Source organism: Corvus cornix, chromosome 1, assembly GCF_000738735.6.
Source record: "Corvus cornix cornix isolate S_Up_H32 chromosome 1, ASM73873v5, whole genome shotgun sequence".
NCBI classification, from domain to species: domain Eukaryota; kingdom Metazoa; phylum Chordata; class Aves; order Passeriformes; family Corvidae; genus Corvus; species Corvus cornix.
The window spans coordinates 66,089,343-66,113,701 of NC_046332.1; the positions used below are offsets into that span (position 1 = coordinate 66,089,343).

Consider the following 24,359-nt stretch of genomic DNA (forward strand, 5'->3'; position numbering starts at 1 on the left):
AGAAAAATAAAGGTGCAAAAATCACCATGTAATCAGACAGTTAGTTAGCAGCAGAGTGCTTATATTCCCAAGATATGGGCAAGACAGAAACTAGGACGGGATCTAGTCTTGTTCACATACCACGTAAATAAACAATTCTTCTCAAACCAGTATCTTAACTCCTCATGTCAACAAAGGCAAGAAAGGGATGGCACTGAAGGCCTCCAAAGAAGAGCCTACATTTGGAAGTGTAGCTGACTAAATTAGGCCATCAGATCACATTTTTCTACGTCAATAAAACCATAGATTTGTTGAGTTTTAACTGAACAGTTCTTAGCGATTCTGTGTTTTGTCAGGTTAAAGAAGAAAGGTGCACCAGTGTGTTGAATGTCTTAATAAAGTCAGACCTCTTCACTCTGCTTAAGTCATCATGAACTTCAAAACTTTCGTAACTCCTGATTTGAAAGTGGAAGAGGTTCTAAGTTTACCTAATTTTTGTCAAAGGAATTGCATGAAAGGACAGATTTCCAATATAGCCCTGAAAAATCACATAAACTTGCCTTTGCATATCTAAGATACATTAGATAAAAAAATAACAGTTTGTGTACTTTCTGTTTCTCATTTATTAGAACTAAAGAAGGATAAGAGGCAAAATGTAGATATCTGAATAAAGATCAAATCACAGTTATCTAATGGTAACACAGAAATGTCTTTTAAAATGAAATGCCTTTAAAATGAAAACAGATTACCTTCAGTGAGAGGAAGAAAAGACTCTATGCCTCTGGTAAATGCCTCTATGAATTAATATAAGATTAATTTAATTAAAGGCCACAAACAAAACCTAAAACAGGTAGACAAGTTCAGATATCAGATATTTTTGAGATATTCCTGTAATACTGGCCTGCAGATTACTGCAACTGTTCTGTTCTACTTCATTCTAATTTGTTCTGAAATTTGGCAAATTTAGGTTCTACAGGCAAAGTATCAAACCTTTCAGCTTTCTTTGGAAAACTTAGAGCATTTCAGTTCAAATGCTTAGATTTTAAATTTGGAAGAACAATCCCTTGTAATATAAGAAAAGAGTAATTTTTTCCTTGGTATCTCAAGAAATATTGCCATTAGATTACAGGCTATGAAATATGAGCAATCACGAAGCTGTGTATGAGAATTCTTCAACTTGAGTGTTGCTTTAATACTGATTTAGAGAGAGGGAGGGAAAATGAGAAGGTAACAGCGGCCACCAGTAGTCTCTTGTGCTCCCAGAGTCACCATACTTAGTTCTCTTGTATTTACTGACTTTACGATTTACCTTAGAATATTTGACACCTATACACGTTTATAATATTTATGATGGTTGGGAGTGGGCTACAGTTTGGTGTTTTTTGGTTTGGTTTGTTCTGTAGTTACCTTAATAACAGATGTCTCCACTCTGGATGGAGGGCTCTGCACTTGTGCTGCTGCTGCCATGTTGGCGATGGTGCTGAGGTGGTTCATCTGGCTCATTGCCATCGTGACAGAGGCTGGAGGTAGGCTCACGGGAATCAGTGGGTGGGGCATCATCATAAAAGGAAGTTCCAACCCTGTTGGGGAGGAAAATAGGGAAATAGGTTTATGCATCTTTTTTTAAGCACTATCTTCTGTATCTCCTGATGGACAGTATTCAAGTGATGGGTGACAAGATGGTTCACATTGCAGGAAAAAGCAGCTCTATGTCAGTTCTCTTCTGGGAGATGCATGGGTGACTCACTAGCAACCATGGAGGGTTTCTAGCCACAAGGAGAGGCTATTAGACCTCTTAGCTTGTTCATATCTGTGTAATGTGTAATATCATTGCTAAGCAATGGCTATTTATTATAGTTTTTGGTATCCGCTGCAAGGTGCCTTAGCAATGCGTCATTATGCCACTGATGCACAGGTTAGCAGTTATTTTAAGTATCATTTTTATTGCATATGTGTTTGTTCTTTACTGTCTCCACTTCCCCTGCTTAATACCTTAAAGGAAGTATTCCAGTATTCCGCACATCCTTGATTTTTTCATTGCCTATTTATATAAACACAAAGAAAAGACAGGAACTAGAAAACTGCAGATGTTAGTGCTGAAAGATGTCAACCCGTACCATTTGGCAGAAGGTGGTTCTGTTGAAGAGGGTTGAGAGGATGGCTAACTGGAACATTATGCTGTCCAGGCAAGTTGGGGTGGTTAACAGAGGCCTGTGATCCTTGGGTGGGGGGAGACTGAAGTTTTTCTTTATCCCAAGAACCATCACTGCTGCCTGTGGGGAATGAATATATATTATTTGGATGAATGAAGACTCCAAATTTTCAATTTCTGAATTTGGAAGCAAGGCCAGCATTCTAACCTTCTCTGCAAGTGGCAATTTCTTTTTATTTTCTTTTTTTAGTATGTGTGTTGGGGAAAGGACTTTAGGGTCGGGGTTTTTTTCCACCCTCTGAAAGAGGTATTAAGAAAAACTTCTTAAAGTTAAGAGCTAGCATGCAAACCTAAAAGTATTAGAGTCATGCTCATTCGCATGAGTCTGTGTTTTGTGTATATTTTACACACACTTTTCCTATCCTTAGAAAGTAAAATTATATATGGCATTTCTTTAATGTGTGAGAGAATATTTTTGCCTGCAAAATGTCTAACAAAATAAAAAATCCTGTTATGCCAATTAAAACTTCAACTACAGTTATATTGTGTCCTGTATTTGTGAATAAATAAACATTATGTGAAGTAACTGAAAATTTAATTTATTGAGGGCAACAACATGCATGCATATGTGCTTGGCTGATTATTGTATTTTGTATATTTAATTTTTATTTCATATTATTAACATGTAAGGGATTACATTGATTCTTGCAGTCTTCTGCTAGTGGAGCAGACTAACAGCAAAGAAGAATGTGGACAAACAAGTACTGAGATGAAAAATAATTCATTTATTTGAGAAACACCCTTTTTCACTATTGCAGACTTCCTCATAACAAATAACCATAGAATTAATTAAGATACAATTAAAGGACAATAAGATACACTGTATAAAGGACAATAACAATTAACATCTCATTATTAGTTTGTATATTTATATGAAATGAAAAGGTTAAAATCTCTGTACCTGACAAGCTGTATTATTCTCGGTGTGTACTTACGTATAATGCTGAGATTGAGTGTATGTATGTTCATGCATGCACAGTAATCTATATACTCACCATATGAGTTTATTTACCATAAACAATCAATAAACAATGTTTGAATATATTAATAAATATGGATATATGCATGCATTCTCAGCAGTATTAATATATCCATCAGCAATATATGATTGCTTCCTTTTTCATGTAGAGCACAATTTCAACCTCCTGACTTTGAAAATGTCTACTATTTTCATGGGAGCATCTCTTGATAGGGACTTTAGCATAATGTAAGTCAAGATGTATTTGATCTATACTCAGCTTCTATTTAGCATTATGGATTATAGCAAAATGCATCTTTCTGCATGCTTTTCTACATACATCCTACTCCTTAATGAACAACAGGGCCTGAAAAACAACAGGAATGATACCACCTCCTTCTTACTTCAGTGGAAAGGGGATAAGCCCATTAGTCTTGACATATTTTACCATCATTTTCATTGGATGACAAAAGCACAGAAGTTGGTAGAATTCCAATTTAATTTCTCTAGATCTATTAAAAACCTGATTGTAAAAGCTGTACAGCATAGTTTATAATGAAAAATACTCCATTATTGCCATGATTTTCTTTCCCTAGTTACTTCAGGAAGACAGTTAAGGCTCAATATAAATTCTAACTCATTAGCACAATACTGTCTCAATCCCAGTGTAAATTGTTCAGAAGCAGGTAATGGAAATTCAGTCCAAAGTCTCCCGCAATCAAACAAAGCAATTTTATGAAACAATGAAGAGAATCAATTATATGAGGTACTTTTATTATTTTACAAGAAATTTTCATAACCTTTATGCAGTGAACATACTTGAGCTGGTAAATACATTATTCGAATCTCATGACCTCTGACAAGTGAACAGGTTTTCTTGTATTTTGAGAACTGAGACACTCTCAAAAAGCATGAACATACTTTTAAACACATAGTGAAGCAGCTAAATCTTATCTGGAAAAATCTTTTTTTATTTTCCTTTGAATTTTATATTCTCTAATTTTCTGCTTTTTACCATCATGATGTACATATTTCACTCCCTAACATACAGCCCTACCCCACCCTCCTGTTTTGCTCTATCCCTTCCGAAGAGTTTATAGCAGCCCATTGCAGCACTCCACTTGTGGAAGTCATCCCAGTGTAGTCTTCATGCTGGCAACTACACCATAGTTTTCCTGCTGCACAATGGCTTCCAGCTCTTCCTGTCTGGTGGCCATGCCATGTGCATTGCTGTAGATGCATTTCAATTGGCCTATTGATCCTACCATTGATCTTTTTGGGGGAGACAAGCCTTAATTCCTACATGACTATTGTCAGGTGCTTCTGCAATTTCTAACACATCAATAACCCGCTTTGCAGTCTTTGCCACCATATAGCTCTCCATCCCCTACCTCCAGTGAGATGGCAGAGCAAAGGACCTTGCTGAAACACTGTCCTTCAAACTCTGGTGTTCCTCTTCCAGACCTCTCTTATGAGCTTGATTTTATCCCTTTCCCCCTTTAAATCTAGGTTAAAGCTCTTTCAGTGACCCCTACTAACTCCTGTTTCCCCTTCAAGCCGGGTGTACCATCTCAGATAGATATCGGAAGAATACAAATAATACATAAATATATATTAGTAATTATATGAATATTTGTTAGCACTATAAGGAAAATGTTTGCATTTTATAGGGTGCTGAATTCCCAGTAATGAGATATTTTCCCTATTTTTATCAGTAAGAACTTCTACAGTGCAGTTAATTTCATGTTACATGCTGGTGTTTGATATGGAGATGGAGTCAATTCTTCTGTGACCCTTCCTAACCTGGTCAACGAATTTTGCAAGGTCAGTCATAGTTTGCCAATTACGGCTCTGCTTACGTGGCTCAGAAATTAGAGCTTTTCTAAATCAGTACTCTTTTCTGCCTCAAAATTACAGTGTCTACTGTTTTAGCATGATATTGAACCCAATAATAAATTGGAAGAGAGAAGACAAGCTTGAGAAAGTGAAGTATCAAGGCTAGCATTTAGTGAAAGTGCTTTTATTACTTGTAGTCTGGAATCGTCTGTTAAGATTTGCTTATATGGAAAATGATTTATAGACAGAATCCAGTCTACAACCATTAGAAACCACTTTCAAACTTCAGACCATTGAGCTCCTGAACACTTTAAGTGAACAGACACAGATACAAATATACAAAAGTCTTGGCCATCCACTGTGTTTTTCTTATGCTAGTTAAACAGAACACTTTTCCTCTTGGAGGAAACAGTTATTTTCATTAATGTCAAAGCAAAATAAGTGTTATTCCTTAGACACTATTCACTGTCTGCACAATGAAGTGCAACCTACCAGTTCTGTCACTTTTTACATTTGATTTTGATTTAATGCATACAGTGGTTTCAAAGAGTATTAAAAATCTGTTGCCTTCTTCCTCTTCACTTGTTGCCCTGCTGGAGGCTTATGTTTTTCCAGTTTCCATCAGTGGTTGTCAAGTCTTTGTAATAGGATTAAAAGCTTGGACACCTGATATCCCTGGGTGCTGCAGTTCACCCTCATAAAAGCTGTTTGCTTTAAATTGAGAGAAAATCAGTTTTTAGTGGCATAATTAATTAAATTATGCAAAGTGTTCCAGATTCAGCATAACACTTTCTGAAGCAGCAATTGGAAGCTCTACATTGCATTCAAACAGCATTTCAATTGACGCTGCACTAGGCTGACCATAGAGTACCATTTTCAAGGCTTTCAAGCACAAGGGATCCAATTTTGAAATGCAAATGCTTAATGTTGAGTGCTCAAACCCCATACATATGTACTTGAATAGGCAATTTGGTAGCCAACTATGTATTTCATGTGTGATAGCGCTAATATAAGCACTCAAAAAATTGAAATGAAGCTCCAAATGTAAGTACACATGCTTAAAAACCAGGCTCAGATATCTCACATTTACTCATGATGGACAACCCGATGGAACAAGAATGACAATACTTTTTCACAGTTTAAAAGGCATAGTACAGAATCCATTGCTTTCCTCACCACCAATATTTCAGCACATATTTTCCATAATGTGAGTTACCTTCTCCCATAATCAGCAGTTACACAACAAACTATTATTTGTACACTGAAGTGGGTTTGTAAAAGCCTGATGCCTGGATTATTTGAATTCATTAGTAGCACAATTAGGTAGCTAAGGATGGTAATAATAAATTGAAACAATTCTGGACTTGAAGGTAAAACAGCCAAGAAAAAGAAAATGAAGCAGAAAACTAGTGTGCAATGTCAGCCTCACAAACGCTGATCTAAATGTACCAGGTTCGCTTTTACAATCATTACTCTTATTTGAAGACTCCTTTTCCTTTTTTCATTCTGACCCTATCAGGATTCAGGTTGCTTAAATTTCAGTTCCTACAATGTGAACTGAACAGTTTAGTTCCTGTGATAGTCAGCAGGGATCCAGCCAACAGGTTCTGGAAAACTGCTGAACTCACTCTGTGGGAGACAGACCTGTCTTTGGTCAGCTGAATCTGCATCTGCTGGTTCCACAGACTAGGATGACCCTTCTCTCAGACTCAGTTCAATAGCCTAAACACACAACACCTGAGGTGGCCAAAACAATTTGATTCAGGTCTTACAGGGTTGGTGACTACTACACAGTGCCTGCAGGAGACCCCAAGGCTATCTGGGGGTGTAGATCAGGCAGGATACTTGAGGGTATCTAAGCTAGTAGCATATATCTATGCCTGGGCAACAAAGTCAAACTTTTCATGATTATAGGTGGTTTTTAGAAATTAAAATTAGGCTATCTGCCAGGCCCTTGGGTCTTTCCCTTCCTTTCATGTGGAAAACTTGATATTTAATGGAATTCCAGAGAACACTACAAGCCTGTCTTTAGGCAAGTGAAGCCCAGCCCTGGCTCAGAGATAGTTTCAGGTACCATTATATACACAAGGAATATCACATAGCAAAACACAAGAGTCTGATTTCCTACTAACAACTCAAACCACTTTTTTTTTTTTTTTTGGTGTGCTACTGATCTCCTTTTAGTCTCCTAATCTTTCTGTTATCTTCTGTGTTTGCTGAAACAATTTGTATCTCAGCAACAATTACCAAACAAAGCATCAGTATCAGCTGTGTTGGCTCATTTTTCTGAAGTGGACTATTAACGATCCAGGCTATTTATGTCCACTGGAAAATATGTATAATCAGCATGCTGAAAATTGGTAATCTTAGCCTCCTGACAGTGAGGGAACCATTTCATAAACTTCCCAAATCAAATACTGCTGCTTTAGTCTTTGAATTGTTATAAATTTGTGATATGATTTCTGTATAATTCAGTTCCTTAAAATCAACTGTACAATTTATCTGCCATGTATGAGTGTTGTGAGACTGTATAAAGGACACATATTTACAGATAAAGGCATTTTTCTCTCATCTCTATGTTACTGTTACATCATTAAAGGAAAAAAAAACCCTTTGTCATTTGTAAATAGTATCTGTCTAATATTATTGATACTTAGATTGCCACCTCTTCTGAGACCACAAAGTGATCAGGAGAAGAAGTACTACAACATAGAAAAATTAGTTTTCCAAGACTTCTCTGTAACCCTTTGTATTTGGCTTTCCATAAGGATTTTTCTTTTCTTTTCTACCCCCTCACAAAGTTTTGCATTGTTTTGGGGGTTTTTGGTTATATAATCCTGTTTATGCTCTTAAAGAGGCCTTGAGCAACATGGGCTCTTAATTAAAAATTTTCATAATTTTCTCTAAAATAGTAGGCTGATGGGTCTGGTATTTGTAGTTCTGCTTATTATCATGACAGCAGGAAATTTTAAAAAAAACCAAACAAGAAAACCCCAACAAAAAACAAAGAAATCACTATTCTCTGATAAACATTTTCCTACAGAAATATATAAAGAAGAAGCCAAAAGAACCTTTGGAATTACATATTATTTCTTCTTTGTTGACAACAGTAGCAATCTGAAAAACAGGTAGTAGTCTCAATCATGTAGACTGCTTCATTCACTGTACTAATTTTATTGCATACTTGTTTTGTGGCAATGGCAAAGAAATTATAACTGCACTTTGCACCGTAAGCCAAATTTGTACTCACTTTACTTTTCATATTTATGTTCTGATAATAAAAACTGTAGCAGAGACTGTTAATTCCAGGAAATAAGATTGAATTCTAAATGCTGAATATGAGAGTATAGGCCTAATCATTAATCAGGAAATACTGAATTTATGTAAGTTAGTAAGTGAAATAATTTTTTCACACTTACAATGAATCCCATAGAATATAGATATTTTATACTAATCCTTCATTATTTCACCAAAAAGATTAACACAGGAAAAGCTTTTTAAAATTCAATTTAATGAATAATGAAACTGTCCAAGACAACTGAAAGCTCAGCAACTCAGTTGCAGGCTGTGTGACATTTACCTAAAAATAGATTTTCCATTTGTCTCCTTCTACTAGTATCTCACTTGCACTAATTTCATAGACAAAACCCAGTTTATTTGTATGGTTATATGATCTTGTAAGATAACAACGCAATTTTAAATATGCAAAAATAAATTTGGGACATCATCAAGAAACAAAAAGTCAGAAGTGTTGTATGCACTGTGTTGAGGAAAATAAAAACTGGACCCCATTTTCCTGTCAGGTACCCCTGGGTAAATAGGTTAACTTCAGACCAGAAAGCTAGAAGTACAGCTAGTCCTTTGAGGCAGAGTTTTTAAAATATAAAGACTGATGAACCATTAGAAGTCAACCAAAAACCACGAAAAACTACATTTTCCTTATCTCTCAACACAATGAACATCACAAAGCATTTTGCAAACATCTCGATTACATTTGCATGTGCTTTTATACAAAAATTTCCCGTTTAGTAGACAATTAATGTATTACTATACATAGTCATTGCCTGTAATTGTGGATACAAATATTTTCTGTTCGCTTAAGGAACAGGTAAGTTCCTTAACAGTGAATACACCTGGCTGACTTGTCTATAACAACATGTTTAGATCATTTTCTGAAAAATATGGGTTTAAGTTTTTCTATAGTAAGATCCTGTTACTTCAGTTTATAAAGAAAGAAGTTATCCTCATTCAATTTGTTGCTCTGTATAATCAGTGTAACAGACTCAGCATAATCAGTTTCCTTTTTAATACAGTGGAAACTAAAATAGACAGGTCCAGAAACTTGTCCACAATGAGAGACATAAGTTCGAGCTTCTGAGTGATTCATGCCTACGAGTAAGTGCCTAAGCTTTCCTGAAAATATGGATTTGGATGGGAATTCATGATAATACTATCTTCACTGGTCTGATACAGGCAATTTCTCAGTTGATATGGACCCTGATTTTTGATCCTTACTACCTCTAGTCATGCGTTTTACAGCCTCTAATTCTATATTAGCAGTGCTCAGAAACAAAAAAAGTAAACCAAGGCAATATACCATGTATGTATTCAGTAGCTTGTCTTCCCCCTTTTCTTTATCTTTACTAAAAAAAATTCTCAAAAAGTTTTGAGAAATAGTAATCTTATTACTGCCCCTTTAACTCAAGAAGAAAAGTCCTGCAGATTTTCAGAATATCTAAGTATGGCTGACAGTTCTGTATAAACAATAAACTAAGAAAAACAAATACTAGACAATCCTCATAAATACATTGAAGTGCAAAAATTAATTGCATAGACAAAATGCATAAAGTGAGAATGCTAAGTTTCCTAATACCTTCTAGTAAATAGACTTGTTAGTTTGTCCACACTTTCCCTCACCTGTTTCAGCTGTGTTGCAATATGAAAAAATAAGAGAAGCAAGATATATTAGGCTTGAAAGCACTGAAATTAAAAGCAAGAAGGCCTCTGTAAAATCATGTTCAATCTGTTCCAAAGAAGATGAACCAGGGATGAAAATGCAAAGCAGGGAGGTTGACATATTACATGTAATCATGTTTATTGATGATTTTTTTTAAAAATTGCTGAACTAAAGAGGAGTATTTCAATTTCCAGCACAAATGCTGCACCAACTCTTAACGGTATGTGGGCTCTAAAAGATTGCACACAGAATGCCTTCTTGAACATCATTCTTCAGATTTTTACTCACTGAATTTTTTTAGTCGTTTTCTTAGGAAGAAAGGCTAAATTATCAAAAATCAGTCCTTATTAATCAACAGATTAATATCCAGTCTTAAGCAAAGTTGATTGCAAGGTCTCATAGCAATTACATCCCTATGCTCGCTGGGAAAACAACTGCAAGTTGGCTGCATGAAACCCCACCAGCTGCAGCAAGTTTCAGGCACTCTCCAGAGCACATGGCTGTGTTTCCCATTCAGGGAAAAGGAGATTTATATTTGCCCAGATACTGGCTTCATGAGCAGCATGGGGCTGGACACAGAGGTTTCCAAATCGATCCTGTGTCTCTTCCACACTTGAAAAACTGCATTGGAAAAGTCAGCAGGCTGCACAAGCACTGAGGCTCACAGATCCACTTCCCCCTTCTTTGGGAAGCAGGTGCTAACTCAAAGCTTTGTGAGGAATTTTCTTACTGTTGAGCTGCTTGTGAAGCTTTGATTCATGACCATTCTGATATAGTCTCTAATTTTTAGGTCTTATATAGTCTTTTTGTAAATTTGCAACATGTAATAGGCTTGGGTCTCAAAGGAATCATACTGTGCTTCTTTCGTTCAAGAGTAACACATACATTTTCTTGTGTTCGGCGCAGAGCAAGAATCGTTATTACATCTCAGCTGATATTCAGCATTTCCTTATGCTACAGTAACTTCGTTGTACACTTAAGCCTTTAGGTTTTTTTGCGTAGTTCCATGTCCCAAGACAGATGACTGTAACATTCCGTTACCTAAAGGAGGAAATCTTACCTAAGAGTTTATGGATCCTGAGTCCTGTTTCAGGACTGCTGAAACTGTTTCTGCACACGATTTATTGTTTTCTCAGGATGACAGTGAAAAAAGTGACAACTAGTATGACTAGTAATAACAGTAGTAGTAATAATATGTGACAGCTAGAGCAGGTGGACACTCCTGGCCCCAAAGGGCTTATAGCGTGAAAATACTGAAAGAAACAGTACATATACACAGACAACCAACTACAAGGAATTTCCCTCAGTAAGAAAGATCTACATATAATTGCATACCTGTTCTAATTGCTTCTCACAATTGCTGTTGTTTATGCCAAAAAGGATCATTTTCTCTGTGAGATTTACTCTACCAACATTCTCTATTTATGTATTGATACCCTACTCAGAACTGCTGCTGGTTTTTTTCTGACTTACAAAATGATCAAAGGTAAAATCTTCACACAAAGGCAGCTAAAAGTATGAAATTGGATTGAGGGTAGGAATGTGAAAGTGATACATCTTAAACAGCAAATTTCTCAAATATTTCTTTGGATTTTTGTGATCTGGGGGAAAGGAGGGTGTTATTACTTTCTAATTTATTTTTATATTTTTGTTTCTTTTTAAAATGGAAAGAAAGTTATTTAACACAAAATATTTATTTACTCCAAGAGATCTCTCAATCATTGTTACCAATAACTATCTCCAGTGGCAAAAATTTTCACCTAATGTGAAGAGACAAAAGTGTCCAGCCAGTGTTTGACAAAAAAAGCCTATTGTCATTAAATGATAGCATGTTATGATAATTTATTCAATATTGGCTTTACAGTTGCCACTTTTTTTTTTCTGTAATAGTTCTAGGACAAGGAAGTTCACCTAAGCTATTATACCAAGATTTAGTACTCTGAACTTTACCAAGCCCACATGAATTTTATTCATTGTAGTCATTCCTGTGTCTTATATCAAACTGATTTGTGAAAAACGCACACACCTTTTAAGTGTACTTCAAACAATTTCTTTAACTGTGTCTTAGACAAAATTCCTAGAAAGGTATCTGCATCCAGATCTCATTTAGTAAAAATCAGAATGTTACATTCTTTCTATGAGCAGAAAAAGACATAAACACACATCTTACTCTGCTTCCCAGCTCCATCAATCTTTCTTCATGATAAATAATTTATCTGATCAGAGATGAGGGGAGTTACATAACAGAAGAGAAAATAGGTAGCCAAAAAGTATTTTTTCTTCACCCTGCCTTGACTCAATTAGTGACAATGTTCTCCAGGTCAGAGCTGTGGGTACAAGTTTGAGAAAGATGACCTCTGTTCCAAAGTCTCTTGCAAGTCTGAACTGGTCTGAAAAAGTTTTGACCAGTGTATAACTGGTGGCTATTATGTAATAACAAGTTGGGCTAGATGCCTTCTCAGAAACCTTTGTTCAGTCCACTGCACACCCAATGGATAAAGATGTTTCTGTGTATTGAGTCCCTCAGACTTAAGCCCTACAAACAAGATGGTACCATCATACATTAGCAATTTACATTAATCAGCTCAGCGTAGAATGATAGAATCATAGAATGATTTGGGTTGGAAGGGACCTTAAAGATCATGTAGTTCCATGCCTCTGCCATGGTTGGGGGGCTTGTATTAACTATTTGTAGGTTATCACTCATCCTAAGTTCCTCAAAACAAAAACACCTCAGCTGGAGATCTGGTTTCCACTATGATGGCCAAAAACCTGAAAGTTGCTTGAAATTCTTCTACTACTGGATCTAGTAAAACTAGAATTCGTTTTGTGCTGCTTAAAACAAACAAACAAACATGTTCATTTTAGATTAAAAACTGTTTAGGCTTAGACCTTGAACTAAAATATTGGACAAGGGCCAGAAGTTTTCCTGATGATTCAGGAAAATTTATGACATATTTTTTTCAAATTCTAAAAATTTTTTTATTCTGATTTAAGATTTTTGTTTCTCTAAAATGAAAGTGAACATTTTGTCAGAAGCCTTGTTTTCCGAAACCATCTCTCTAGTGTACAGTCAATATAGATTTCCAACAAAAATAAAAAGCTGCATTTCTCGCTTTTAAATCATCAAGACATGAAAGCACAGACAAATCGCTAACAGGCAACAATTATCCCAGAAACCAAATCCTAGAATTCAAATTTGGCCTAGAGGCCAGAATAAGTTAGAGTGGTGTTCTCAGAAATGGAATTACAAGTAGAAGCACCTGACACTTGGCATACAGATTTGGCATGCAGCTTGCATGCCCCACAAGATACAGAATATATAATTCCACAATTACATTCTAAAACAGGAAAACATCTACAAATAATTTTAAAATATTTTTCCCTTTAAAAGGTTAAGACTGAAATACTGTTTCCATTGAAGTCAGTGAGACTTGATTAAGGACGAAATTTCATTCTGGTTGCTTTGATGTACCAGTCTGAACACAACAGCACAAAGATACACGTCCTAATTCAAAGTAGTGCCTAGGCATGTTAGCTCAGAGGATGTACAAATGCTAAAAACTGGCTAAAAAGTTTATTATCTTGTGGCTAATCTTTCAAGGGATAAAATATGTTACTTAAATACGAGATACATGATAACAGAATATTTGTCCTGTAAAGTGATTCACTGAAAAAGAAAATTTAAATATTAAGAGACATCTCTTAGTTTCCACAGGGATTTCTGCGCAGTCTTCAGGATTGACACTGTGTTAAAGTATTAGTACAATTTTTCAAGCAGATTAGTCTGAACACAATGCCTTGAAAAATTTAAAAAAGAGAACAGATAGCAAATGTCACTTCTTTAGTAGCTACAAAATGCAAACTCCAAGTGTTTTAACCTAATGAATAAATGAGTTTGTCCTTTATGTATAAAATATAGTTTGTGTTTGTTGCACAAGTTTTTTAATAATAGATGAATTTTAGGTTTGCTTCAACATATTCAATAAAGTGTGATTAATTTGGTTTTTCAAAAATGCAAACTAGACATTACTATATTACTCTGCAAAATGCACAGCTTGCAACATTATTGTCTCTGTGGGATCTTAAATTGAATTGTAAAATGTGTCTTATTTCCAGTTTGATTTATGTAAGAAATTTCAGTGGATAATGCCCTTTTCGAAGTTTCAGTGCTTTCTCCAAAGAAAAAATACGTAACTAAAAATCATGACATAGCTTATTATAAATCACAGCAAAGTTTTATCCTTACTTAATGTTCCACTTAAAAATCATATACTGATGCTACATATTAGATTCAATTCAGTGAATTAACTTTTTTTTTGAAGCTTCGTATTATGACAGATTATATAACGCATTTTTGACATGTTCTGTGATTTTATTGCGATAGTCTAAGTAATTACCAAATCTCTTTTTCTCTAAAAAAGCTTTCCTGTGCCCTGAGAATTAATCTATGATACCATTTAACTTGGCTTTTTGAAGTAAATATCACTAGATAAAAAGCCAGCTGGTTCTGAATAATGGGATACTTGAATGAATGTATTAGTGTTTGAAAATGAGAGTACAAATCTTTTAAAAAGATTAATTTCCATAAGAAAGATAGCTCACAGATCTACAAAAGAATAAATTCAAAACATAATAAACTGGCAGAAAGAGAGGTAGATTAAAGTAAAGGCAGCAGCACCTTGTTATTGCAGCTGTTGTATAGCAGTGATTCTGTATCAATTACAACATTTGGTAGGTATGGGCAGCCTCTTCAAAGGCTTCAGTATAAAGCTTGGACCTGGAATATACAGCACACCCTATGTAATAACTTGAGTGATTAATTTTTTTTTCTTAACAGGACATAACTTTTGTTCCTTACAATTGAGTCTCCGGGAAGAGTTACAAAGACGCTTCTGACTTTAATGTGAATAGCTAACATCATTTGTTTTTTATTAAAGATTTGGATATGAATTTATCTTTATCATGGAAAGAGCTTGGCTTTATCAACACACACAAATGCTGACATCAGCATGTAAGCTGACTTTTGTTGTCCTATGGACTTTATTTTCAATATCCTGTTTCAAAATATGTTTCCTTGAATGGGTCTAGGATTCTGTGCACACAATTGCTTTGGCTAAATATTAATGAAACAAAGTTTGCTGATGCCACTAAATACTGCAGGTTTGCATAAACAAATGCTGAACGTCAAAGAATTAAATCATACTGGGACAAACTTTAAAGTACATGGGTTGTTTGTTTGTTTTTTGATGATGGGATTAATCTAGTTTCCATCAGACCTACATCAAGTTTTTCACTGGTAGGGTGGAAGCCAGTTTGCTCTTAGTAACCTATTCTTGGCAATCTAGTGAGTTTGTCCAGAAACAGTATCCTCGAAGGATGATATAAAGAACTGTATTAGTAAAGTGCATGGAATTACATCTGCCAAATCCATAAAACAAACAGCAAGACTTTCTTCTGTGGTAACTTGATGTCTGTATCAAGTGCTGAAAATGCTAGTACCAATACCATTTAGGCAACAGGAGTTAAATGTTCCAAAATAATGTTCTTTTCTTGCAGAACTGCTGGAGAGCAGGTTTCACAGACATGAGTGTCTGGGCCATACTAGTGCAGATGCAGGAGAGTAGCAAGTTTCTAAACAAGTCTAATAGGCATTTGAAACACAATTGCAGAAATTTCTATCTTAGTCAGACTCTGCCAGATTTTCAAGTGATCAGAACCAGGTATTCTAGTGTCATCATAATGACAAATTTTAATTCCTTCCTCCAAAGCTTAGAAGTATTATAAGCAAATGAAAATATTTGAATACTGAAAGATATTTCTGTTTCTATCCTTACTCGTTCTCCGTGGAAGCTGAGTCATTGCTGCTATTGAAACTTAGAAAAATGACTAATGGCCTGAGGGAAGACCCTCAGGTATTTTTGATAAAATTTTAGATAAAAATTTTACAAAATTATAACAGTGATTACTGAAAACATAGTCATAGTTTATGTGTACATAAACTGTACTATGTACACAAATTTGCACAATTCTTATATATACATTTAAAAGACAAATGTCAACATAATTTTTAAAAGCATCCTAACAGAAAAGTTACAAGGAACATTGCAATTTAAATAACACTTGTAACATAAAAATTGTAAAAATATTCAGAACTGGACTGAAGTACCTAATCCTGAACTTCCATTTTGTTCTGGTATTTTTTCAATTCAGTTCAATTCAGCATCTTTTGGTTTATATTTTGTCTTATATGTTTATGGATTTATTAGATATATAATACACATTTTTCTATATGTGTATATTTCTACATCACTAAAAAAAATTTTCTAAGTTCAATGCTTTCAAATTACCATATTTCAAAACTTCTTTTGCGTTCTAAATTTTTTTAATTTTTCCATATCACTAACAAGTGAAATGAAAGCAGATCCTGAAATGGTGACATTTCACATGGAGTGACTATAATCAGACACTGACACAGACTACAAATGACCTGCTCTTACGAATGCTATTCAAAATAATAGTTGCAGAATGGGAGCGAAAGCAGGAGTTTGGTATAAGGTCACATGATCAAAGGTCACATGATCACATGTAATAATTAGTTAACAATTGGAGTTAATAGTTAGTCCCTGACAGCTGAGCCCAAGTAAGTGGCCATGTTGTACAACAGAACCTGTTACCCCAAACTTCAGCTATGCCAAGAGCACTGCATGGTCAGCAGAGCCCCATGAGGAACAAATTATGAAGGCATGATGACTCACTGATTTTCTCTCAGATGCTCATCCCTCTTGTCAGAGATCATTAGCAAAATATTCTACTGAATATGCAAACACACAGGACACTTGTGTGCACTATAAATGTCAACTATAGCATGCTTTCTGTACTACACAGTTACACTGCAAGGCACAGAAACGCCTGCTGCCCTGCCAGATAATGGCAGACTTCAGTGAAAGAAGAACCAAGTTAAAAGACTAGAATTAGATCTGTGCAACAGCTGCAATGACTCATCTCAAAGTTCATACTTGCCTCCATTATTTTAATTTGCTAAGTCAAATAAACTGCCAGACTCCCTTGTACAATTTGAGAACACTGCAGACCTCCACACAGGAATGAGCTTTCAGTGATTAAGAATAATTTGAACCGAGTAAATGAAAGTAAAAACAAATCAGGGAAGTATTTTAAGATTAAGGCAAATATCTATTGCAATGCAACTGAAAGGTCTTTAAACATTACAAATAATTCATTTTAGAATTCAGTGACATTTACTATGAAAAGATGTTTCTTTTTAGTCTTTGTTAAAACTGGCCGCAAAATGTTTACAGCAATTTTCTGAAAGCAACTCCAGATTCTTTTTTAATCATACTACTTCAGGAAAGCTGCTTTTAGTTAAAATACAAAAATCGTAGTTACAAGGTTTCTGCAAACATAACTGCCATTCCATTAAGGAAATGGCACTGCAAACAGTAAATAGTGGCCCCAAGGGAAATGTAAGTATTGATTTTATTACTATGTTGGTTGGGTTGTATTTGCAATTGTCAACTCTAATTTTAGGCTGTGCATTAAGTATCCTTATAATAGCTTAAGGAAAAGAGCAAATATTAATTAGAACATATTGATAATGTTTTTATAAGTCTTAGATTTAGTGCTTACCAAGCATATGTTTTGAAAACATACAAACCTACTTCTTGCTTGTAAACGTAGCTAATAAATGAATAGGCAGAAACTATAATTACATGGATTATATGATACTTTTTTGCATCAAAGCATCTACTGGATGCAATTACTTTAAAACTAAATTGAAGTACAAAGATATTTCTTACTGTACATCACCATGCTATGGCAAATAAGGTTGAAGGCACTGATGAAATACCAAATTATAAATACAAAGATTGATTTTGACTTTCATCCCAGCAACTGCTTTTTGGTTGTTGGATTCCTATTCACCATTTACTCTTTAAGTATAGATGTCTGCTACACACAGAAACTGCAGAATGGTTTATATTTGCAGATACTACTAAAGGTAATTCATGTCCTCTTTTCCCTAGTCTTTAATTAATTTAAAACAGTACTTACATTAAACCAAACTTATTATACATTATCATATGTTCCTGATAATATCCACATGTCCTTAACTAGCAGAAGACTCATGACTCACTTTGGTATTATATTGTGAAAAGAAAGTAGCAGACAGATTAAAGTAACCAACAGAAAATAAAGGTTTGGTGCTGCTACTTCAAAGTTGCACAATCTTCCCATATGAAATGACATATGGCAAGTACGTGGTGATGGTAATTTCAGACAATGCAAGACTGATCGGACAATTCACAGGAAAAGGATTTCCTACCCATATGTACTTCGCATTTCAGTTTACAGTGTGACTTGCACAAAAGGTACATTACAAGTGCCAGCTGAGGTAGCTGACACTTCAGAAAAATCAATTCCTCATAAATTTCTTGCTTAATGTGTTTAATATCTAAAGGTAGCTAAAGCCAAATGTTTGTGCCACCTACGGTGTTGTCAAATCTTGCAATTGTATCACCTATCCTGATATCATTCATACTTCTTTAAAATCTCTGCTACAAATACATGATGATTTTAGTATCTCAGTTCAGATTAAAAAAAATTCCTGCTTCTTGCAGTAGTGTGATGTAATATCCCAAATTAGGTGGATGTCCCTGTGACTGAGTGAGCACTACCATCTGAGGGACACCTCCCCAGACATGACCATACTTCCAGCCCTGCCAGTGACCTCAGGCTTCTGGGGTGCAGCTGGACATTTACCCTGGGTTTATTTACCTCTGTTGACTAGGTTTTACAATGTTGTGAAGCTTTGTTCTAAACCTTACGAAAGAAGATTACAAGCACAGTAGTGTCAAAATATTATTTTTCAGGCAAATGGCTTGCAACAGTTCTGTACCTATCCCAGAGTCTATATGTACTATACAAACATGCAGACTGCTGTTTGGGTGGGCTTGACAGGTTTCTACTATTCTCATGACAGAGGAAATTAAGACCTTACTGAATTTTTTCCTGCCCTTACCCACACTACCTGTGTGGAGCATGCACAGGGACAGATTTGCTTCATGGGATGCAGAAAGGGCATATCTTTGTGGTTCAGCGTGCTCTTCTCTCATACCCAGAAAGAGCCAAGCTCACAAGGAACCACTATCACCACTTTGTTCTCCACCAAAGCAGAGCCTCTTGTAGAGCTGACCTGGGACCTGGACAAGAAAAGGCTTTCCATATGTATCCGCTGCAGATTATACAACCTAACAGCCCCTGCAGAAGCCTGAAGGTGAATAAACTGGTGTATGTTATGTTTGGCATGTACCAATGCACGCAGATGTATAAAAGTTCAAGGACCACATTTGTTATGCGTGTATTTATACTGTCTTTCCTCCCAGGGGACACCAAGATCTTAGTCTATTAAAGTCGAAATAACACTTAGGTGGTGCAGAATGGATTGTTCGTGGTCACCTGATAAAAGTAAACTTCCTTATTCATATGGGTTACTAAAATCTGTGGCTATTGATTTCACTCAGCTGTTATGTATATTATACTGCTGTATCTTTGCTACCAGATATTTAAAGTAGACATAAAAATACACAAATAAAATAATAAACCTAAATGACAGGGTTTATTTCATAAGCTATACATTTTCTGCCATGGTAGAGAAGGGCTTCAGCAATGTAAGTACAAAATGTCTGCAAGAAAAAGGCAATGTGGACTTCTAGCTGTGTAAATCGGACTGCAGTGAGCCCTGGTTAAGCTATTTTTTTACAGTGGATTTTATACTTCAAGCAAATGCAATATTCTTAAGATAATAATTACTTAATGCACATATAATAATCAATACCCATAGTGCCAGGATAGGCACTGGAATATGGCTAAAATTGTTAATCTCAATATTATTTCAAAAATGCTTCTTAAAATAAAATGCTTCTGTAAATTATGACATTACATGATTATTTGAAATCCTTACTAAAGAAATCCTGTTTCTGTTATTGTTGTCTAACAAGACCACAATGTTGCATCATTTAACAGGCCCGAGAAGGCAGGCAACAGAAAAAAAAAACATCTCTTGGAGTACAAACCTCTTTGTGTATTAAGCAAGCAAACCCATGTAACTTCATGTTTAGCAATAATAACTGTATACTGTTTCTCAAAGAAAAATCCACTGTGCCAGTTTCAATCATGCCAGATGTTATTACCAGTACTTATTCTTGTTAAAAATTTGAATTATAGCAGGACAGCCTGTAATTTTCTTTTTTATGTCAGAATATGTATATATATAAGAAGCAGAAAGGTAAGCAAATGTCAGTGTTATTTGAACCAAGGGAAAAAGAAAAGAAATAAAGAAACCAGCATTTTATTTTACTAAAGCAGCATTACCAAAGTCACTGACAATTTTAAACAGGGTTTATTTTTCACGTATGCAGAAATAAAAGTGTTTACTCTCAGAGAAATCTCTGTTGTGGTGATGAGGACTACACTGCCCCTTAAAGCTTCAAATCTTCCCCTTGTGCACCCTGACAAAAGTTCAGGGGTGATCTGCTGCTCAGAGACACATTCTACCTCTGCTAATACAACTTTCTGCCAATACAAGATAGTGTTGATGAGACTGCTAGTTTTCTCCTAGGGAGACTGGGTTGTATTCCTGGAAGCAGCTGAAATTAAAGGGATTTCTTAATTTTAGTGAGGAGGTTAAAGCATTCCAAAATACACACCGCTCAACTCACAGGAATTTGGAATGTGTTGCGTAAATAGCTCTAGCTGGTGACATTTTCTAAGGCTAAACAAGCTGCTTGGAAAAATGGTTTGTGCTGAGTCTTAGAATCACTAGTAAATCAAACAACATCAGAAGTTCACTACTTGATTAACACAAGGTCCTATAAGGAAGTTTAAAAATAATACTCCTAATTTTATTTCAGCATATGAACTGATTACCCTGAATAGATTTGAATACATAGAAATCAGAAGGGTTTGATGCACAAACCTTCTAAAAGAAACTCTGAGTTTCTCTTCCATGAACTGGTTTCTCATACCACAGATGGTAGCCCAGGAGGGGAAATGAGTTCTGCAGACTCACCACCCACCGGTAGGGGAAGGGAGGGAGCAGACACTGAGGCTAGTTTTGACCCTACCCCCCAGAATACCAAGCAGAATTGCTTCAAGTCACAATTTCCTTCTTATGCTGCTCCCAGGGCAGCATGCAATTATGTACTGCAACTGGCTTAGGGCAGGCTGGGTCCACAATTAGTCCCTTGACCTTGCTGAGACTAACAGCGTGAGTAAGGTGAGCATGACATATCTCTCTCTCAAAATTCTCAATTATTTTATACAACTAATGTAACAGTAATTTCCCTGCATCTTGAAGAAATTGCTCGCTATCATAAAAAGAGACTTGCCTATAAACTCAACTAAAAGGTCAAAATGATAGTTTTAATTCAAAGTTTCCATAGCTTTCTCGATAAAATGAGTATGAATATAGATTGTCGCTTTATTTCTACTTTCCATTAAAAAGCATAGGATTTTCTTCTACTTTCTGTAATAGGTTTATTAGTTATAGCTCTATTACAACAATACTCAAGGAAGTTCCATTCATATCACAGACAATTATCTGTGATAAAGCTCATGGCAGAAACTGTAGATGGAATAAATGCTGACATGGGTACATTAACGCACACGCCACTCACATCGTGTCAGGTACAACTACCCCTTAGGTTTGAAGATACAAATGCTCCTTTCAGCACTTTGGCATATCTCAAGTAATTAGAAGCCATCTGCTGAAATCTTCTACGTTCAGCCTCAAACGGCCATCTTGAAATGGTTCGGGCTTTATGCCACGCTGGAGGGCATACCTTTCCCTCCATGCTTAAGCTGAAAGAGGCCTCAGACAGTGAGTAAGAATGAGATCATGGAGAGAAAAAAACACTGCCAGGAGTCTGACCTAGGCTGTCCAATTAATTGTCAGGGAGTTAAAACAATGGAAACTCATTAAACAAACAAATACGAATCCAAACTTCTAAATTAAAGATGAAATGTGGGTCAGTTTGGGACCCAATAATTAATTAAATAATCCATAATAGCCAATTAAAATAGAATATCAGGAAGAACTGAGGCAGGGAGAGATGGCTCAGTTAACCACAGAGAAAGCACAATGTGTTTCTTCTCATCTTGTAGCCAAGATGCAACATACATCTACTGCATACAAGTAATGGGCACAGAAGCTGGTATCCATGGTTGCAGAGGAAGACTTTTCAGGGCAACACTAAAATACCACAGCAAACAGAACTCCATGAAAAGTCATTATTTTTATCTTCCAGTCGGAGAATCCTCTTGAGTGGGGTTGCAACCTTTCTGTAACACCTGCCTTACACACACAGTAGAAAAAAATGATTATTCCTTACTATCTAAAAGGTCACTTAATGAGACTTACATAAAGAATAAAACATGCCACAGTATAGGCTTTGAATGATTAATCATACTGAGTCCTAAACCCATCATGAACATGTGATCACAGTTCAGTGATATTTTCTGTAAGATATATATGATACTATACAGTGAGGGAGTTACCATAGAATAGCAGCATACAATAAATAATAAATGGAGAAAATACCCAATCATAAAGTTGAAGAACATTTCTGACTGCACAATATTAATGGAGATCAAAAAGGCAACTAACCCATGTGTAATACATGAGTAGTGAGAAGTAACCTCCAGAACTTCCATGTAAATCAGCTAGTTATAAAGCACACTGGGTCAAGGTCTAGTGAAGCAACTTCTCAAAACCATAAAAATCACTTATTGGAACAGCTGACTCTACAGCATGTATGATGAGAAGGTGTTTTTAGTAATCCTGACTAAAAATTAAAGATGTTGCTTTGGCCAATGACTATAGTTGGCTTTTCAAGAGCAGTCACAGCAATGTAATTTAGACAGCTCTCACAAGATAGGTGTCATAGTGTGACCCTAAAAAAGCAGATTATAAAGTCCCTGAAACTGCTTCACTTCAAAGGGCAAAATTAGTCATGAAAGTCGCATTAAGTCTAGATCCCTTTCTACACCATCTCTGCTACGCCAAGCACAACACTGAAAAGTGGAGTCAATGCACAGACATGCTTCAGAACACAGCTTTAATTAAGAATGTAAGCATGTATACTGCAAATATCAACATACAGATTATTTAGCATAATCAAAAATGAAAATATTCAAGACTATGCCAGCTATTTTTAAGTTAGAATGAAGCAAATTTATCAGTTAGGAAATATGAAAGGACAATACAGTGCAAATACTCTTTCAGAAATCCACATAGAAATTTTGTATATGATTTTGAGGATATATTGCTCAGAAATATAGAATATTATAAAAATAATTTGGGGGATTTTGCAAATGGCTATTGGGTGAAATTAACTTTTTACAAGAGAGTTTTTCATGGCAAAGAACTCTACCAAGTTTTCAAAATTTAAAACAATTATCTAACATCCTTACTCTATGCAGCTTTGCACTGATATCCTTGAGTATAAATCCTGGAAGTACATTAATCTTCACCTACTCAATACAAGTTTCTTAACTACACAGAACCCTATAACAAGTGCACTTTTCCTTATTCAAATCACTGCAGTCATACCCCAACAGTGCTCATGGTATAATTTTTTTTGGCTGACGAACTACCAAAACTCACCTATCTATTAATCAATTAGTATGTCAGATTGAAGTGGTATTACAATACTATTTTGTAAAGCCAGTAATATATCTATCTTTCTTTGACCGAACAATTAATCACATGTTAAAGGTGGTTTCTACATATAGGGCAAATTTCTGCTTGTGACCACAGAAGTATCCAGTTGAGTCCTGGCTGAATCTCCTCCAGCTCATCTCATCTTTACATGGGATGGGATCCCATCCCTACATGCTTACATAAATAGCTTGGACCCATTAATAAAGGCCTAGAAGAATCATTTACAAAGTGACAAATCTAAAGACACTCAGAGGGTGAACAGAGAAGCCAGAGGTATTAAACCTTTTCCATAACCTCCCTTATGCACCATTGTCAACAACAGGAGCCCCTGAGCTGAAGCTTACTAGCTGGAGAACACAAAAGCCAGGAAACCTCAGGAGAAATTCCTTCAAAAGGCAAACGCAGTCCACTGTTAGGCAGTATTATTCAAAGACCCAGAAAAAAAGCACAAACACACGCTCAGCGCCTCTAGAACTTGGTCAGTAGCTTCAACCACACAAAAGGAAAAGCAAAAGATCTACTAAAATTGCCTTAACTATGAAGTTCTGTAATTAAAAGTGAAATCAAATAGAGAAATGAGGAGCAGATGTTGGTTTTATTTCTGTATGTTGACTTTATTAAGGAAACATTTCCCCATTCTCCCCCCCCCCAAGACATCCTTGTCTTTCGTTTATGTGCT

General features: G+C 35.7%; 1 protein-coding gene across 6 annotated transcripts in view; it reads right to left on the minus strand.

The window, feature by feature from the left end:
- Window positions 1-24,359, minus strand: part of DACH1 (dachshund family transcription factor 1) — a 356,766-nt gene that overhangs the window by 116,784 nt on the left and 215,623 nt on the right. For 3 of the 6 annotated variants that reach the window (XM_039562277.1, XM_039562899.1, XM_039563475.1), the window contains exons 4-5: window positions 2,097-2,252; window positions 1,387-1,559 (exon numbers count right to left, since the gene is read on the minus strand). In XM_039562277.1, coding sequence (XP_039418211.1) covers window positions 1,387-1,559; window positions 2,097-2,252 — 329 coding nt within the window. The remainder of the gene's footprint in view (window positions 1-1,386; window positions 1,560-2,096; window positions 2,253-24,359) is intronic. The other 3 variants (XM_039564712.1, XM_039565348.1, XM_039564057.1) reach the window with 1 other exon arrangement.